The following is a 13868-nucleotide window of genomic DNA, read 5'->3' on the forward strand; positions in this document are numbered from 1 at the left end:
CAGAGAACATCTTGCAAAATGCCAGGCTAGATGAAGCACAAGCTGGAATCAAGATTGCCAGGAGAAATATCAATAACCTTAGATACACAGATGACATCACCCTAATGGCAGAAAGCATAGAGGAATTAAGGAGCCTCTTGTTGAAGGTGAAAGAGGAGAGTGAAAAAGCTGGCATAAATCTCAACATTCAAAAAACAAAGATCATGGTATCTGGTCGCATCACTTCCCGGAAAAATAGATGGGGAAAAAGTGAAAACAGTGACAGACTGTTTTCTTGGGCTGCAAAATCACTGCAGATGGTGACTGCAGCCATGAATTTAAAAGACGCTTGTTCTTTGGAAGAAAAGCTGTTACCAACCTAGACAGCATATTAAAAAGCAGAGACACCACTTTGCCGACAAAGGTCGGTATAGTCAAAGCTATGGTTTTTCTCCAGTAGTCATGCACAGATGTGTGAGAGCTGGACAATAAAAAAGGCTGAGTGCCGAAGAATTGATGCCTTCGAACTGTGGTGCTGGAGAAGACTTTTGAGAGTTTCTTGGACAGCAAGGAGATGAAGCCAGTCAATCCTGAAGAAAATCAACTCTGAATATTTATTGGGAGGACAGATGCTGAAGCTGAAGCCCCAATACTTTGGCCACTGATGCAAAGAGCCAGCTCATTGGGAAATACCCAGATGATGGGAAGGATTGAAGGCGGGAAGAGAAGGGAACAACAGAGGATGAGATGGTTGGATGGCATCACCAACTCAATGGACATGAGTTTGAGCAAACTCCAGGAGATGAGGAGATGATGAAGGACAGGGAAGCCTGGCATGCTTCAGTCCATGGGGTCACAGAGTCGGACACAACTGAGCAACTGAACAACAATCAGTATTTTGTGGAATGTCTGCATGTTCTGTGTATGTGTACTATGACAAGAGCTAAGTGAACTTGACCGCCTTTAATCTTGACCTCTTAAGTTAGGTGTGGCTCCATTCCCACTTAGAGAATTACCCAGGCTCAGTAGCAGAGTCTGGATAAGGTCCAGAGCCTGTCCTAACTCAAAAGTCTGTACTCTGCCTATCATCTGTGAAAGCGAGGATGGAGAAGTTGATGAGATAAAGGGAATGGCTTCCTTTTTTTTTTTTAATCTGATGGTTGGAGTCCAGTTTGAGGGGGAAATTTTTGTTTCCTGATGCAGAGCAGAGTGGTTCTCCTGAGTCAAGGAGAAGAACTCAGACCCCTTAAGGCCCTCCCAAGGGCTCATTCTAGAAGATAAGCCAGAGGATTTGAGAAACTTCATCAAGACGAGTATTTACCTGAGAGGGGAAAAACTCTTTAGGAGAGAAAAGATACTATTTGGGGAGCAGAGAGAATTTAATAGTGGCATGCAGTGTACGATCCTAGCAGTGAAGGTCCCAAGGTCACAGAAGTTCCGCACTACTTTGTGGTGTAGCCTGCCTCTGTGCCGAGAACAACTCTGCGGAAGGCCAAGAGTATTCCTCTTTCCAAAACAAAGCCAGTTAGGTCTGGGTAAATAATGACCTGGGCCTAAACCAGCAAGCTGAAATGGCACCCTAGTCACTGGGACTAAAGACTTGTAACAAGGTCTGATGCTGCTTCTTCCATCAGGGAAGAATTTGGTTGGAGTGCTGTGTGGTTTCATCTTTCCATAACTGAACAGATGTGTATTCATCTGTCTATTGGTCTATCAAGATAATCAGTCCTTTAAAATAGTGGCAAAGAAGGTGCTTAGATAGAAACTCCCTTGGAATTCACTAAACTAGATCATCTGCCATATTTTCTCATCTATTATTCTTCATTGGGCTGGATTGACTTACATGGGTGATTCTTAGTAATAAGTGTACTATAGCAGTGCATCAAATACAAAAATGTACAGAAATTTGTATGAGATTAAAACCCTTAATTTAAAAACTCTCAGCCTAGTTTGGCATAGCTGAAAGACTACCAGACTAATAGTCCTTGGTCTGGTTGTAAATCCTCTTTCTCTTTTTTTTAGGAATAATAGTGATTGTGTAACATACCTGTTAGTGTTGTTGTAGATAACCAGTAGTAGTTGTTGGATTTTGGTGTTTGTTTTTTCTTTTTAAAGAAGGATAGGTGAAGGGGAAACAGGCCTAAAGTAGTCTGATTATTCAAATCTATTTTAACTGTGCCTGTTAGATATTAAAAGAAATCTTGTATCTCCTTTTAAGATTTTGTGGCCATTGATGTTGGAGCCAGAATCCTGACTTCTGTGTTCTGCTCACAGCATTTCTCCTCTGCTGTATCTTTGGGCTTTAAAATATAATGGGTCAGGAGTGGGGCGGGTAAGATGGACAGAAAACAAGTTCTTCTTGTAGGACCTCTTTTCTGTTTTGCTGTAAAAGCCAGGAGCCATTAGTGTGTGGTTGACAATGTTGGGACAGACAAACTATGACCTTAAATCACCTTAAAAGGTAAATACAGGCATTAGCCCATGTAAAAATGGATTCTATCCCACAAATAAATTTGCTGTTTGATTGCTTTAACTTGGAATACATATTGTATGCAGACAAGTCCAGACAAAGATCAGATTTATTTAACCTCATTATGGCTTTATCAGGGTACTTCTGCAAAGGAAAAAAGTTTACAAAGCATTTTTACGCATTTGGCGTTCCGTGAGGTTCCCATTTCCTTGAGGTTACATTTACTATTCCCATTTCATTTTCACAGTGTTGTAGTGGGAAATGGCTGTGCAGAGTACTTTTCTTTGTTCCCAGCTAGTGTGTGTGTGTGTTCATGTATGTATTGTGGGGCATCAGTAATAGAAAAATTCAGTCATTGTTGAGCGGGAGGAATGCATCCTAGTTAGTCCAGTGCACATGTGTAGACTCTTTTGAGTGTAGGGACTGGAAAATGGGTCATGTGGAGAAGTCTCCTTTATACAGAGTCATGATGTGATCCGCTCTCCTAATAGTGTGAGCTAAGTGGACAGGCATTTTCAGAGTAGTTAGATCTTGAAATTGCTAATTCTTCAACTAACCGATTGCCAAGGCAAGGAAGGGGTTGGCTGGGGTCAGTGAAAAGGCAGTGTTCAGAGCACTTAAGGGCAATGTAGGTTAACTTGGAGAAGATGTTTTGTAAGTTGCAGAGTACTTTTTTTTTTTAATGAATAAATTGATTGTCTGATTCCAGAGCCTTTGAGGTATTTTTGTTGAAAATAGAGTTCCATAAGTGAGCCAGACACAAGTGATAGTTTAGGAAGAGTTGGACATTATGAAACAAAAGAAACCATGTGTTATTGCTCTTTGTTGCCTGAACTAAAGAAGTAGTCTCTCTTTTCTCTAGTTGTGGGAGCAGAGGAGATACAGAAAAGCACAGAAGTGATCTCAGATTCCCCAAGCACACAGTGGACAAGGAAAGGGCTGTTGGGGGGGAAATACAAGGTTTGCCCCTGCTCCCCAGAAGTGCCGTGAGTACACACATCTAAGCGATCCAGGAAGATAGCTTGGTTTTGTTTGCTTTTTGCTCTCATTTGTGTTCATGTGGGCTCAGATAGACAAGATTTCTTGATGGTGTCTGTTTGAAATTTCACAGCAGATTTTCTTTTGTAAACTATTGTAAAAACAACAATAAACACAAAATTTTTGAGAAAACTAAAAATTTTGTTATTGACAGAATATAGTTTTGAAGAAGAAGATAGGAAAAAACTTTCATTGCCAAATGTACTTACAGAGGAAACCAGACCGACCCCCTGTTACATTTTAGCATTTCTGGTCAGGCTGTGTAGCATTTTTGTTGTTTTTTATTATTTTTAGTTGATGGACTTTCAGACTTAGACACTAAAAGCAGTAAACCATGTTCATTGATCTGAGGTTTCCCCTGTATTGTGAAGGCTGTTGATTGCTTATTTAAGATTTGTTTCTTGGGAGACTTAGGTAATTTTGGAGAATCCAGGCTCTCAGCTCCACATTGAAGAACGGACTTCCCTACAACATGCTGGAAGTTCTGCCCATTAAACAAGCTGTTTACAGTGTGTTGTGTAACATTTAAAAGATTGCATTGGGCATTGTAAATCTGTGAGAAGTAACTATTTCTCACTGATCAGCAGTATTAAATATCAGTGTTCCATAGACATCGGAAAACATTCTCACCAGCGTCTCTTCCCCCTACCCTTTCCCTTTAAGGATAACCAAGTAGTCCTGTCCTTGCTCCAGTGAGGACAGTGGGGTTATCAAGTGTGCTAGAATTCTTGTGCAGGTGTCTGTCAGAATTGTAGCCTGGATTGACCTGGGACTTTCATTCCCAGCACCCTGAGCCCTCTCCCCACCCCACCCACCCCATACACGGGCGTGTGCACACAACACATGGGTGTCGGGGGGCAAGGACATTTTCAAGTTACTTACATCAGAGGAGTTTTTGAATGATAGTTCAGTTGGGTCTGTGTTAAAAATCCCAGTGTAGCCATTTACTGTAAGCCTTAGCAGGGGTCTTGCTCTTTCTGATCTAGAGGACATTGTGCTGACTCCATCACAGTGTGCCTGTCCTTTGGTGGCTGTGAGGTGGCTCTGCTCCTCCTGCTTCACAGGCGGTTTAGAACTTTGAGCTGGGAGAACCTATCAGGGTGGGAGTGGGGCTCATGTGGCTCTTAGTGGAGCGGGCACATCCCCAACCCTCATGCCGTTGGAGCGTGCTGGCCTAGAAATGAGGGGACGGATGACAGGAGCTGCCAGGGCAGATCTGGCAGGGTGGTACCTTTGGAGGGCCTCCCACTGATGACCCCTTCTTGTTTCTTCATCTTCTCCTCCAGAAGTTATGCATTTAGTTCAGTAACACTGCACCATTTCAAAATGAATTAGATGCATTTTCCTACCTCACCATGTTTCCTGATCTGAGAAAAACTGTGGAATTTGTTGGGGCAACTAGTTGGAAAAAAACACTCTAATTAAAATAATGATTGTCAACTTGTTGATGAGGGTTTTTTTGTGGGCAAGGGGCAAGTGGTGATGGAAGAGTTACTGGGTTGTTACTTGAGGACATTGAGAATGTACTTCTGAAACAACACAGGTGCCTTTAGCAGACATGCCATATTTCTTGGTAATCTGATCTCAGTTAGCCTTGCTGCTGCTGTTGTGTCCGACTCCATGTGACCCCATAGACGGCAGCCCACCAAGCTCCCCTGTCCCTGGGATTCTCCAGGCAAGAACACTGGAGTGGGTTGCCATTCCCTTCTCCAATGCATGAAAGTGAAAAGTGAAAGTGAAGTCGCTCAGTCGTGTCCGATTCTCAGCGACCCCATGGACTGCAGCCCACCAGTCCCCTCCATCCATGGGATTTTCCAGGCAAGAGGACTGGAGTGGGGTGCCATTGCCTTCTCCTAGTTAGCCTTGGGTCCTTTTCATTTGTGAAGTTTCGGTTTGGTTGCACATTAGAGGGGAGGAACACTTGTTTCACCGTTCTGGTCAGGCATTCATTTCCTTAGGGGCATGTGAGGACATCCTTATGGTTTTGTGTGAGTGCGCGCGTGTAGATCGTGTCTTTTGGGTACCGGATTGTGGCACATGGGCTGAAGCATTCTGAGGGGTTGCCTGCTGAGGTGTTAGGGTGGTCGTCCGTGGGAGGAGCGCCAGCCAGGCCCCGGGCCTGTCACCTGTGTCCGGCGTGCCTTTGGCCTGGGCGCGCCGCCAGGGAGCGGGGTCCAGGTGCTGGGGAGCTGCTCTCAGGCGCACGAGGTGCCTGGCGTAAAGGGCTGTTTGTGAGACAAGGGTGACTTCCTTTCATCTCTGCCTGTCCCTAGCTCTCTGCTCTGGCAGTTCCAGCTGCCAACCATCCTAGGCACCACTTCTGATGTCCATGGTTTCAGGCTCTCTGCTCTGATTTCTCATTTCCATGTTCTGTCCATAACCCCCCAGGACCTGGCATCCCTCCCCGGTCTCAGAAGACCGTGCCTCCGCCAGTGCTGCTGTTGACTGTCTGCTGTCTCCCCTCTGCCCCGTGGCTGGCACTGCGGTCTGGCCTGCCTTCCGTCCTCCTCGCTCTACAGCACACGCGACTTCAGCCTCCCTTTCCTGTGGAAGTTTCCTCCAGCCGTACTGACCCCTCTGTAGTGGCAGGACCATCCTTTATCTCACTGCGACATTTCTCCAAAAAAGTTCTTCTTGGCCACCCCTAGGTTATTCCTCTGACATCCTGTCGTCCCTTCACTTTCACAGTCCCAATCTCATTGGGACTGGTCTCCTAAAAATCAGCAGTGACCTCCTGATCACCAGAGCCTGGGCTCTTTTCTCAGTCCTTATCTTACTTTGTCTTTCTCTGCAGCGTTTGTTTATTCTTCATTCAACCAGGAGGTAATTTTATTGGGTACCTGGTACTGTGCTGAATGCCATAGTGCAAAGATGATTAAGATGCAGTCGTGCCATTCAGGAGTGTACATTTGATTGCTAGTTACATAGTGGTGTGGTAAGTAACATTGTAGAACTTCACAGGATGTGCCTGGAGTGAGACAGGCCCCCCGTAACTCAAATTGGGCAGGCCTGGTGGACGAGGCTCGGGGTTCCTCGGGGCGAGGGTTTGGTGCGCCATGGAGTGTCTGTTGAAGGTGGCCTTGGGCTGCTGTCCCGTTGTCCTCTCGTCATTCTGTGTCGTGAGCATACATACTAGTTTAATTGAAATTCTCCACCACGGTAGCTTTTTGTATGTATTTAGTTTAACTCTGATTAAGTTATTTCATCTTGAGTATTGGTTAGTGTAAGACAGTTTTGTTTTGTATTCTTACTCTGATTTAAGCTGTCTGGTAATCCCTGTAGACAACTGATCTGATCTGTTTGTGTCCCTGGTGAGTACTTGTGAAATGGCTTGTAGTGGTGATTATCTTCTCTCTTAAGTATTAACAGATATGCTTCCTCTTTGAAGGAGTAGAATAGACTGCTGCTGCCTTAAGTAAGCGTCTGACTCTTTGTGACCCTGTGGATTGTAGTAGCCCGCCAGGCTCCTCTGTCCATGGAATTTCCCAGGTGAGAATAGTGAAGTGGATGCCATCCCCTTCTCCAGAGGATCTTCCTAACCCAGGGCTCGAACCTGGGTCTCCTGCATTGCAGACAGATTCTTCACTGTCTGAGCCACCAAGGAAGCAAACCTATGAAGAAGGAAAGTTGCCTTCCACATGAAAGGGCAGGGCCTTAGCTTAAGTGCTTCCCCCCTTTGTCTCCTAGGCACTGCACATCTGTGTTTGAATCCCTCGCTCGGTGGCAGGTGAGGCTGTGTGTGGTTGTGGTCCAGCCTGCGGTGACTGTATCTGGGACGGGGTTTCGTTGTGTGCCATCCACTACCAAGGCCCGTGTTTGCTGGAGAACATAGGAGACGTGCCCTGGGGTTGGTCCTGTGTTCATCAGTTTCCTGCAAAGCCACACAACTGTGGAGCCAGCACCGAGACACTCAGACAAAAGCCAGGGGCTTCCCCAAGCAGGCCGGCCTGATGAGGTTGTGGAGTAGGCGGCTGTCCCCCCTTCATCCCGTATTTCTTCTCAGCCACATCACACCCTCTCCCAAGAGGTAGTTCAGGCAGTGTGTCCTCTTCCTAGCAGCAGCAGCTTTTTTTTTTTTTTTTAATAAAATGGCATGATTATTTTTTGTTTTTCCTAGGTTTGTTTTTTATTTTTTCCTTCCACTTCCGTTCCTCTACCACTGGTTCTTTCATGGATGAACCAGACCTCATCTGTCCAGTTACTTTTCTCTGGCCAGTGCCTCCATCGTGGCGAGCAGAGTGGGATATAGGGTCTGAGGGGGGTTGTCAGATGGTGGCCGGCAGTTGCTTCACCTCATTAGTGACCCTAATTTAGATGCATGCGTCCTACCTTGGGCTTCCCTTGTGGCTCAGCTGGTATAAAGAATCCGCCTGCAAAGTGGGAGACCTGGGTTCTATCCTGGGTTAAGAAGATCCCATGGAGAAGTGAAAGGCTACCCACTCCGGTATTCTGGCCTGGAGAATTCCATGGACTGTCTCGTCCTTGGGGTCGCAAAGAGTTGGACATGAGTGAGTGACTTTCACCTTCACACCTTATACTTGGAGAGTTTATTATATTGTAAATGTCGATCTAGAAGCTGATGTCTTTGAAAATTAATACTGTGTGCTAAGCTTTCCTTTCTCCCTTTGCCATTTGGGTCTGAATGGTCATGCATTGTGAGAAACATTTGGCATCACTTAGACTTTGTAAACAATAGTGCTAAAAGCCAGTGTCAGTTGGAGACTGGCACACACATAATGGTTGACGGCACAATGAATGTATCCCTTTTCTAAGATTTTTTTTATAGTGATTTTCAGTGTTCACTCCCTTGGGAGCTCGTATGAACCACAGTTACCGTCCATTGCTCTGTGTTGTTGGGGTGCCAGTCACAGAACTGCAGGGGAGCAGACCAAGTCAGAATGATTAGATTGAGGAGTGAATGTCACACTTCTAATTTCATTCTCTTTTCAAGGGATTACCAGTGTCCATTTAATAAAATGAGATTAACCCTCTGCAGCAGCAGTGTTTGAAAGCTGTCAGTCAGTGTAATCTTGACAACTCAAAAGAAGTAGTGCTCTCAGAACTCTGGAAGCAGTCATGTTTTATTGGCTGAAAGTCTGGACTGCACAGGGATGTGTGTATGTGTTTGAGCACGTGTCTGTGTCATTAAAGGTGTACAGAGAGTGGATTTGAAAGAGGAAAAGTTTTATGGACTTTAACCATACTACCGAGAAATAATAATGTAGAAATAACATCATATAATTTAGTTTTGAGTTGCCAGATACCAATAATAAAATACCTAAACATTATGAGACCAAAATTTAAAAATCAAAGAAATATAAATATTTATAAATAAAGCAAATAATGAGGCATCTCTTCTTGAATGTTGTAGAAAACCTCGGATCAATTCTCAGCTGGTGGCACAGCAGGTGGCCCAACAGTACGCCACTCCCCCACCCCCGAAGAAGGAGAAGAAGGAGAAAGTCGAAAAGCAAGACAAAGAGAAACCTGAGAAAGATAAAGAAATTAGTCCTAGTGTTACCAAGAAAAACACCAACAAGAAAACAAAGTAAGGTCTTGAGTAACTCAGTACAGTGCTGTGTTATTTTGCAGGCAAATCAAAGATGTCTTTTAAATGCCTCTTTTTCTGTCTCCCCATTTAGACCAAAGTCTGATATTCTGAAAGATCCTCCTAGCGAAGTGAACAGTATACAGTCTGCAAATGCTACAACAAAGACCAGTGAAACGAATCACACCTCAAGGTATCTGAAACTAGACTGAAATACATCACTGCCTGGATTTGGCTGCTCATAGTCAAGAGTCGGGGATGGTTTGTGCCTCTGGGTTTGTAGGTTAAGGGGTGGGATGAAGAGCTGGGGTGGGACTGTTAACTTTCAAAATACCTGCACATATGTATGAGCTATTTTTTTTTTTAACACTGAGACCAAAACAGGAGAAAGATAAATTGATTTTAATTTCGCAGTGGTCCAAAGCTTTGCTGACTGGTTGTGGTTTCCATTCTTGCTGCGCTTTTCAGCCGGTTTGGTGGTAAGCGTTGGTACCCGTGCTGGCGGCTTAGATTCATTGGCACAGTGTCATGAGGTGTGTGTGTGTGACGTTGGAACTGAAGTCCTTTGCACCCATACCTGATTTAACAGGCTCTTCCCCTGTGGTGTTGCTTTCAGGCCCCGGCTGAAAAACGTGGACAGGAGCACCGCGCAGCAGTTGGCAGTAACTGTGGGCAACGTCACCGTCATTATCACAGACTTTAAGGAAAAGACTCGCTCCTCCTCGACATCCTCATCCACAGTGACCTCCAGCGCGGGGTCAGAACAGCAGAACCAGAGCAGCTCGGGGTCGGAGAGCACAGACAAGGGCTCCTCCCGCTCCTCCACGCCGAAGGGCGACATGTCAGCAGTAAATGATGAATCTTTCTGAAGTTGCACATGGAATTGTGAAAACTATGAATCAGGGTATGAAATTCACATCCTCCACCTGCCCATGCCGCTTGCACCCCCTGGAAAATCTTCTGTGGACATCGACCTCTTAGTGATGCTGCCAGGATAATTTCTGCTTGCCATGGGCATCTGGCCACCAAGGAATTTCGCACCCTGACGATTACTCTTGACACTTTTATGTATTCCATTGTTTTATATGATTTTCCTAACAATCATTTATAATTGGATGTGCTCCTGAATCTACTTTTTATAAAAAAAAAAAAAAAAAATCTGCTGTGCACAATTTTCCATGTACATTACAAATGGTTTTTTGTTTTTGTTTTGTTGGGGGAGGGCAGGGTGGGAGGGGGAGGGAACTTTTATTTATTGTGTTCACAGACTCCATCCTTGCAGCATATCCTTTTAAGTTTAGTTCTTTCTTCCAGTTATACTATGTACTATCAGTTTTGATATAACTATATATATATAAATATAAAATTATATATAAAAGGTTATTTGAAACCAATCCATGGCAACGCTGGTGCTTGATACACTGTGATGTGAACACAGCCTTGAACAGTTACAGACCTGGGACAGTCGTCTATGACCGCGCTGAAACTGAGCTAGAGTCAGTCTTAGTGAAGTACGTTCCAGCCCACGTGGGGACTTGACTCTCATCTGTCTAAAAAGTACCGGGTGATACGAAAATATATATTTTTTAAACAATGTGATCTCAAATTTAAAGACTGCTCCAGATAGCCTGCATTTGTGGTGGAATGACTGACAAATCACAAGTGGTTTAGTCGGGAGGGCTTTGATCATTCGGAAGTAACTAAACTAGCTCCAGAATGCCAAGTATTCGTGTAAATTACGGTTACATGTTCACTTTGCTCTTCTTACATAAGCATTCATGAAAATATGGTATTCTGTAACTCGAATTCCATCCATTTTCCAGACCTCTACTCATGTCTGAGGTAAATTGATAAATTGTCTCTTAGTTTTAGCATTCAAACCGTCTAACCTGTACTTTTTGGTCCACACAAGCAAATCCCTGTTTCCACTTTGCACACGGTGTTTTGTTTAATCGAACTTTGTTTGCTTTACAGCCCCTTGTTTCCCTTACCATTCAGTGAGAATTCTTTTCCTTTCTTAAAGTCTAGTCTTGTTGTTTGACTGAACAGAGGTTATCAACCAGCACATCCAGTCCCGACATGGAGCTTTTCAGTTCCATGATGTGTCTCAGCTCCCTGCTGTGGGAAGGAATGCAAGTGGTGAAGAAATGGTTGAAGGGCGGGCAGCTAGAGTTGCAGGGAAAGCTCCTACTTCCTGTGAGCTGAGCTTTTACTTCCTCAACACAAAGACAGCTTGAGTAAACTCTTTTTAAAAATGATTCTTCTCACTTTTTTTTTTAATGCCTTGCAAAAATAAAAAATGTGTAAAAGACCACTAATATGAATCCACCCCTCCTCATTTTATAAAAATGTTCTGTTTTGTTTTGTTTGGATTTAGGATCTCTCTTCTGTCTGACTCTTACATTCATATTCGCAGAGTTCGTAGACTTGAGAGTCATTTCAAGCATGGGAACTTGATGTCACCTTCCTTTGTTCGACCTGGGAGGGCAGCAGATTAGTGATGAAACGCTGCATTTTGGTGTGAAAAACCTGGTTTTGCATAAGAATAGAAGTAACTTCTGTGTATGGAGGCAACGAATAAAGAGAAAAATTAACAGCTTGATTTGAGTAGCCAACAGGAAAGGCTCCTTTCACATTTACATTAAAACTATTCTGTAGTCACTGATGTACCATCATTTAAATTCTGTTCTCAAAGGTATAGATGATAAAAGCAGTGCCATTTGTTGCTATGGTCCTCTTCTCAAATGCATGGACAATGTTTCCCCTCTTTTTAAAAAATACTGCTTGTATCTGGGATGCAAGCTATACTTACCTTTTTAAATACATTTTTAAAGTATTTATTAATGAACCAAAGGAAATCAGATGCTTTCTATAAGCATCAGAATATATAATACATAGTGATTTGACTATGAATTTTAAATCCACATTTTAATATTAGTGGGGTATTGCAAAGACATTCCTTCTAAAGTTTTAATATTCCTTTTATTAAGGGTCTCAGGGAGGGTAAATTAGTCAGCCATATTTATTTTCCAGAGATGTAAGGAATTGCTAAGTTTTTTAATTAACTTTTTAAAAAAATTTAAATGCCACCAAACTCATGTGGGTTGCACTGCTTTTGGAACCAGTAAGTGTTGGTATGCACTTTGTTCAGAAACACTGTGTACTTTTGCAAAATTAGTTTCATGTAAAGTGATTGGACCCCTAGACTAGTGGAAAAAGCTGATTAACCAGCTACTCAGAGGCTGCTAATTCATTGCCAATGTCTTGGTTTTTCAGTTCTGCCTCCGTGATAAATTTAAAAATAAAAAATAGGGGTGAAGGAAGGGAGGATCGCTTTAGAATAGGTGAGATGATGACATTGCCAGTTTGGTAGAAACTGCAGCTCACGGTGGGAGTGCGCTCAGCAATCAGATGTTTTTGGGCCCGGCCTTTGGCTGCTGTTGTGTATTGTGTTATGATAGTGAAGCAATAGGTACTTTAGACTTTTAATTTCCGAAGTGGATGACATCCCTCAGGCATGTATTCTGGAAATGGAATTCCTGTAACTTCCTGCTTTTGCAGTTTACCCTACAATTAGTAGGCAGCGTGTAAAAACACTAGTGTAGATGATAAAAGATATATATTGAAAGAGGACCAGAAATACTTGGTATTCAGCGGCACAGTAAGCAGGTTATAAAAACAAAACAAAAGCACAGTGTTAATGCTTGCAAGTTTCCATTTGTTTTAATACCACACAATCTTTCACACTCGTGCGTGTGCACGCACACACAGAGCTTACCCAACCTGCTCTGCTTGAGTCATGCAGTTCAAAAAAAGGGGGAAAAAAAAGAAAAAAGGTAAAGACATCCTGATACCCTCAAAATATTTTCAGTCAAAATCTTTCAGTTTTAATCTGGACATTTAAAACATTGGCAGAAGCTTCTGTGAGTTTAGTTCCACTAAGATGTTTCACCTGCCTTATCAAGACCATTCTCAGTCTACTTTTTTAAGCTACCATATCTTAAATTATTGAAAATTTATTAATTGCTGATATATAATAACCTTTGCTTGTATGTAACCGAAAATGGTTTAAGAGCCGACATTTAGAGTAAGACAATGGAGCTGAACAGTTTTTAATGCGCAAGCAGTTCTGTTCTTGTGTATGACTTGTAACCTTAATTTACTGTGTAAAGATGGTTACATTATTTCCTTAGCTTTGTTTGTTGGAGACAAATAGAGAATGCTTGTTAAGTATGTCAAAACATAATCTTATCTTGTGAATTTTTGTTAATGTATTATACGAGCTATATTTTTCATTTGCTCAGAAAGACAGCTTGTATAACGCTTTTGGAAGTTCTGCTCTGTAATGTCTTTAGAGCTGACAGTCTGTTAGATTTGTTTTTTTCTTCATGCTAAAGTGTCGGTGGTTTTGTGAACTGGTCAGAAATTCACAGGTCTTAAATGTTTGGGGGAAATTTATATTGGACACTTCTCTTTGTCTAGCAAATAAAAGATGTTAATATATTCCTGTTACTGGCATGTGCACGACTATGTTATTAGAAGCCACTTTATCGTTTTCCTGCTTTAAATAGAAATGTCTATTTATGAATTCTGCTTGTAGTTTTTTCACAAATAAAATAGTAAAATTTACACTGAAATCTTTATTTTTGTCTGTGTAGACATTAGCAAGTAGGAGGTTACTTTTTGTACTCAGATTTTTCACTTATGTAGTATTTCAGGAGAACTGGAGTTTATCAGATGCTGAAGTTGATTTGGGTATCTCAGTACATGGCTCAGAGCTGCAGCAGAAAACAGTGGAACCAAAGAATGCCCGAATTTTGGAAGAAAGCAAAC

The 13868-nt window shown here is 42.7% G+C and overlaps 1 protein-coding gene and 1 long non-coding RNA gene across 2 annotated transcripts in view; both read left to right on the plus strand.

The window, feature by feature from the left end:
• RYBP (RING1 and YY1 binding protein) overlaps positions 1 to 13538 on the plus strand; it is a 74312-nt gene extending 60774 nt beyond the window's left edge. Inside the window, exons 3-5 of the mRNA XM_061128069.1 lie at positions 8859 to 9035; positions 9130 to 9228; positions 9652 to 13538. Coding sequence (XP_060984052.1) covers positions 8859 to 9035; positions 9130 to 9228; positions 9652 to 9904 — 529 coding nt within the window. The 3' untranslated portion in view covers positions 9905 to 13538. The remainder of the gene's footprint in view (positions 1 to 8858; positions 9036 to 9129; positions 9229 to 9651) is intronic.
• On the plus strand, positions 1930 to 7995 carry LOC133045755 (uncharacterized). The gene is made up of 3 exons (XR_009690331.1): positions 1930 to 6976; positions 7175 to 7214; positions 7802 to 7995. It is a non-coding gene; the product is annotated as an uncharacterized LOC133045755 (long non-coding RNA).
• Positions 13539 to 13868: the final 330 nt, after the last annotated feature.

The sequence above is a fragment of the Dama dama genome, chromosome 24, assembly GCF_033118175.1.
Source record: "Dama dama isolate Ldn47 chromosome 24, ASM3311817v1, whole genome shotgun sequence".
NCBI lineage: Eukaryota > Metazoa > Chordata > Mammalia > Artiodactyla > Cervidae > Dama > Dama dama.